The following is a 6,000-nucleotide window of genomic DNA, read 5'->3' as shown; positions in this document are numbered from 1 at the left end:
GTATATTTACAGTGAAAGCTTATAGAAGACTTTTAAGAGTTTCCAATTATCATTTGTCACCATCAGTCACTCTATTTTAGATTTCCAATTTTAAATTTTTGAGAAATGCGTTCACTTTTGCTGATTCCACCAATCATTATTTGTTGAACAAGTCCCTGTGCTAGGTACCACACAGCCTCTTTTCATTTCAAAGGGAAATTTCAACTTTAATGTGCTTTTGTACTTACACATCCTTATTTTCTCCACTGTAAGAGAATATTCTAAGGGACACAAGATAGGCATTCAATTTCTTAATTTATAAATGAGAAATTGGAAGTCTTCAGAAAAGTAGACTCAGCCACTAGGAGTCTTCATAGGATCACATGTCTAGTATTTATACAGTGAGGACCAGAATCTTAACCTAGTGCTATATTTACAGCTTCTCCCTGTGTCATGGGTGGTCTACAAAGAAAGCTTGGGACATATCTCCACAGGGTTTTATCTACCTGTGTCATAAGTGAATGGAATTCCTTGGAGTTGAATTTTGGGTGAATCCATCCAGTGGGTACTGCAGGCACCTTGCCCACATCCTTTGTGTCATAGCACTTCAGTGTGTGCCTACCCATTCCCAGTTACCTGTGCCTGCAGGTTTTTCCTGACTCAGAAGCCAGTAAGGACTGCTGTGTCTACAGGAAGAACTAAAGAATTACTCATTCTCCTTGAATAGCTTTTCATCCAAAGTCCTACATCTCAAGATTAGATGAGTCTGAATTGTATCTTACTGTTTCCCAGAGTTGGGGCTTCAGTAGCCTGTGGTGTGGGTCAGCGTGATAGCCTGCCCTTTCCTAACATCTTCCCTCTCCTGTTCTCCCCACTCTATCACTTCCATTTCCCAAATAAAGCCACCTGCCTGACCTCCTGGAATCCTTGTCTTGGGCTATAATCCTCAGGGAACTAAAAATTAGACACCATGCATGACAGCCCTGTATGTAAAGTTTTAATGATTACCGGAAATGTTTATGTGGTGTAATAAATAAGAAAATGTATTAAATATCTTGTTTTTGAACATGGAAAAAGTGTCTTTTTTGAAGTCTAAGCTCTTATTAACTATCTCCTGATAAAAGGCAAATTACCCAACTGTTTTCTACATAGGAAACACACAGTTCTTACATCTGATATTTTATCAAGTCTTTATTAAGAAGTAAAGTGCTCAGTATTACACAATTATAAAATTCTTGATTGTTGAGACTGGCATATGTAACATCATAATTATCCTGTCATACAGAGGTGGGAAGGTGATAAGGAAAGGGCTGGGACTGAATGCTCCATGACTAAAGAATAAAAATCTATGGAACTTATGGATAATAAGAAAAGAATTTCACCACGTTTTACAAGTGAAATGAAAAACAGTACAATGATAAGTACCATAAAAAGAGTTTCTAGTGACCATAATCAACCTATGGCACCGGGTCAATATACATGGATACCACATAATAGTTGCACTTCAAATTGAAGTTTGTTTACATGTAACAACAAGGTACACAAACATAAATATGTACATTCCATACCCCTGGAATGCAAACTTCAGTACCTAGGAATAAAGAATTGGTGTAGCATGTTAAAGTAAAGACAGATAGAGATGAATCCATGGGGAATGACTGTTAAAGACACTCAATATGTTTTATTTCTATAGACACTAAGGCAGAAAGGCCTGTCTTCTCTTTTCATTAGAGATTTGACTGACATACTCCACCAATGGAATGAACTACTTAAGATGCAACATTAAAAAGCAGGACTCCCTTCTGTTATCCAACTGAGAGATGCTCACCAATATTACATTGCCCTTGCTGGTCCTATTAGCTATCAAAAGGCCACATTTCCCAATACTTTTGAAAAATAATTTGCTTTTTTTTTGAGAAATAGGTTTTTCTCCCATAAATTTTGCAAGACCCTTTCCTATTGAAAACAACTGCTGCTAACTCAAAATGTGGCTGGTACTTTCTGACAAAGGATGAACTTTGAATACCAATGCCTCCTTTTTATTAAATTGAGCATCATTTACATTATAAATACTGAATCAGGAATATTTGAGAACTATATTCTTGAGAGAGTATTAAACTGAAACTTTAGTTTTGTTGGTGGTTTAATGAATTTCAAAACTAAAGTTTGAAATTACCATTTCCTCTTCAAATTGGTCTTTGGTGGTGGTTTTCTTGGCTATTTCAAATTCAAAGCTAATATAAAAATGAAATGATAGTCTCACAGATTTTAGATATAAACAAACAATAAAAGCATAGTATTTAACATTTATCTTAACCACTCATACAAATTCTAGCATAGTGACTACATACCCATTCTGTGGTCTGGAGTTCTTTTCTACCTAGTCTTTTAGAAAAGTTCACTCCAGTAAGGTAGTTGGAAAAAAAAAAAGAATCCTTTTTAAAAAGAAAGCCATGCATTGAGCTCATGAGTTACTCCCCAAGTGGAGAGGAATGTCCTACTTGCTTTCATACACTGGACAAAAGTGGCAATACTGATTTTTGTGAATGGAAGTAAACTCAGAAGACCTTTGACTGTTCTCTTCTAGCTATAAAGGCTACTTTCACTGCCAACTGGGAAGATGCAGGCATGGTGGCAACTGACCATACACTCCACATAGTTTTCAAAGATTTTCCCTGAACTCAATATTTACATCTAGATTTCTCATATGAGGGGGAAAAAAAAAACCCTCAAAAACCAAAAAAACCAAACCAAACACAAACAAACAAACAAACAAACAAACAAACAAAACACTTGGATCCACGGGTAACATTTATATAAAATAAGTTAAAGTGCAGAAGATTAACAATCAGTCACATAGGCCAGCATCATATGGTAATCAGGGCATATAAATAGTATACTTGTTATGGCGATTGAGACAGCGCCTTCTCGCCTATCAGGAATATACACAACAACACTCCTCAGACGTGCATATTGGCACTCCCATTTCCACCTCCACCTTCTGCGCCCTCTGTGGACTGGGAGGAGGAAGGACGGGATCCTCTGGGGCGAGGCTGACCATTGAGTCCCACAGGTGTGCCTAGCCGGTGACTTATCTGGGAAGCTGCGTCATCAGATTCCCAGCGCTCCAGCTCTTCCCGCACTAACTGCTCCATCTGTTCCCTGTGGATTTCACTGTCACGACCCAGTCTTTCATCCTAACAAGAGAAAAGAAACCAAGGTGTTACTGGTGAGGTGATGCATGTTCTTGTATGTGGAAATGGATCATTTGTTCATCATTCTCCAGCCCATGACTTCTTACCTCGGCCACCCCATCCAGCAGCCTCCCTAGCACCTCCCGTCTCTTCACTTTGGTCCGCTCCATGGTCTCTAACTTGACGATCACAGCATCGATCTTGGACACAATGCTGCCGATGGAGTGCTCCATGCGGTCCACACGCCTCACCAGGCTGCAGGTAACCACAGTTAAGAGGGAAAAGCGGCATTATCTCTTCAGCTCCATTGGCTTTTCAAACAGAAATGCTAAGATTTTTTTAAACAATCATAACCTGAAATACTTTCTATTTTTAAATTATTTTGGCAAGGCTGGGGATGGAACCCAGGTCCTTAGGCAGGTGTTCTATCACTGAGCCACATCTCCAGCCCTGAACCCTTTTCTAGTGGTCTCAAGTTCTAGGGGCAAACTTTCATAGGCTGCTGGTGGGATTCCTAGCTGGCTCACATCTCCAGAGAGTTGCCATTGTATTTTAAATCTTAGAACGATGCCTAATCCTTCTTTTGGATGTTCTAGTTTTAGAACTTTTTCTAAAGAAATGTTTTATGTTATAATTTTTTACTACAATGCTGCTTCTTATTAGCATAACATTGAAATAGCTACATTAGCCAATCGGAGATTGTTTAAATACATCACTGTCTATCTATACAATGGAACTCTTAGGTGACACCAGAAGTTATACTGTGACAAAATATTTAATTAAATAATGTTCACAGTGTACTGAGTAAATAAACCAGTGGAGAAAACCGTATGCTCATTCATCATCCCTGGGGGTCTCAATTTTAAAATATTATGTAAATGTCTTAAAATAGGGTAACTTGAGACAACTTCTAGAATGATGGCACATGAGAGTTCTGCAGATTCTCTCTTTAGTGAAATGACTATAAATGTTGAAAATTGTTTTTAAAAACTCCAACATTCAAATGCATGAGAAATTTTCTTAAGGTCATACAACAAATGAAAAGACATTTATTCAAAGAAATCTGCTATTTTTCTATAAGAATGAGAGTCTGACGCATTTTTAAAAATATTTGAAGAAATAATGCTTGAATGCCTCCCAAATATTTTGAAAAACATTACCTATCAAGGAAGCACACACACACACAAAAAAAAAACTCCAAGTTTTTTGGGATAGTCTTGGATACTCTTGGAGACGCACACCCAGACATACTAAGTACAAATATTTAGAGACATGTAGCAGGGAACTTTAGTAAGATTAACATCATTCTTATCAGAAACATTGGAGGCCAGAAAAAAATGAAGACAAAACAAAACATACTCAGATAAACAAGAGCAGAGTTTTTGCTAGAAGATCTGCTTTACAATAAATACTAACAGAAATTCTTCAGGTTGAAATAAAATCACAGCAATTATGATCCTCATGAAAAAACAGTACATTGGTAGAAGTCATTATGTAAATATAAAATACAGTAGAAATTCACATTTCCTCCTATTTTTCTTAACTAATTTAAAATCAACTGTGTGAGATCTGTACATAATTGGATTATTGGTCCTATAAACATATATAAATACAATACACTTAACAATGACCAGGTGACAGTAGAAGTTATACTGTGACAGAATATTTAATTAAATAATGTTTACAGTATAGGTAGGAGCAAAGTTTTATTGGAGCAAGAAAATAACATCAGATGGCACCATGAATATAGAGAACAGAAGAGAATCAGATGTGGTAAGGTTAATAAGATGAGAAGGTTAATTTAGCAAATGCTATAAATATATACTTCTAATTATTCTTTCAGCTTTGTTAAGAGACATAAAATTATATATTGGGATAACTACTTCAATGTAATATTGAGTTTGTACACTTTATGTAGATCAGTATCATGTGGAGATAATACACACACACACACACAGAGATACACGTATACACACACAGAGTGGCCACAGAAAGTGGAAAGAAGAAAAAGAGCTATTTAGAAATAACATTTCCTTAGCTTGCTGGACTAATTTAATTTAAAACCTAAGTAGTTTCTCACTAACTGATTTATATATGTTACATCCTAAAGCAACCACACACAAAAAAAGTCCTAAAAATAGTGAAAAAAATTAGTAAAAGAACCAAATTATCACACTATAAAATATTCACTTAGTGGAAAAGAAAAAAATATGGAAGGAATGGAGGAACAAAAGAGACATTAGAAAATACAATGTAAAATGTTAGAAATAAATCCAACTATGTCAATGATAACCTTAAATGTAAATGGCTCAAACAATCCAAACAAAAGGCAGAGATTGACAAATAAAAAAAAAGGCAAGATCTAAATGTATGCTGTCTACATAAGACATATTTTAGATTCAAAGATGCAAAAATATGTCATGCAAAGGGCAACTATAAGAAAGCTGGAGCAGCTACAGTTATTTCCATGAAAAAAAAATTTACTAATATGGAGTGAGACATCTTATAATGAAAGCAGGGTCATCAATTAGGAACATATACTAATTACAAATGTGCACCTAACAACACTGCCTCAAAATAAAGGAAACTAAATCTTACAGAATTAAAGTGATAAATAGACAATTGAATAAAACAGTTGGAGACTTTAATAGCACACTTTCACAATTAGAACAACTACACAGAAGAACAATAGAGAAATAGGAGACTCAAATAACACCATAAAGCCACTAGACATATCAGACCTCTGGAAATCATTCCACTCAAAATGGCATAATAAATAAACCAGACTGTTAAAAACAAAGGCTGAAGTTTTCTTCTTTCATATGTG

At 35.8% G+C, this 6,000-nt stretch overlaps 1 protein-coding gene across 2 annotated transcripts in view; it reads right to left on the bottom strand.

The window, feature by feature from the left end:
* Nucleotides 1-1,158: 1,158 nt before the first annotated feature.
* Nucleotides 1,159-6,000, bottom strand: part of PKD2 (polycystin 2, transient receptor potential cation channel) — a 61,480-nt gene continuing 56,638 nt past the window's right edge. For both annotated transcript variants that reach the window (XM_081304270.1, XM_081304269.1), the window contains 2 exons: nt 3,281-3,428; nt 1,159-3,176 (listed from right to left, as the gene is read on the bottom strand). In XM_081304270.1, the coding sequence (XP_081160396.1) occupies nt 2,940-3,176; nt 3,281-3,428 (385 nt within the window). In that variant the 3' untranslated portion in view covers nt 1,159-2,939. The remainder of the gene's footprint in view (nt 3,177-3,280; nt 3,429-6,000) is intronic.

The sequence above is a fragment of the Spermophilus citellus genome (genome assembly GCF_964194105.1).
Source record: "Spermophilus citellus genome assembly, chromosome: 8".
NCBI lineage: Eukaryota > Metazoa > Chordata > Mammalia > Rodentia > Sciuridae > Spermophilus > Spermophilus citellus.
Note: the sequence above shows the minus strand (reverse complement) of the source record. Positions and strands in the feature narration are given on the sequence as shown.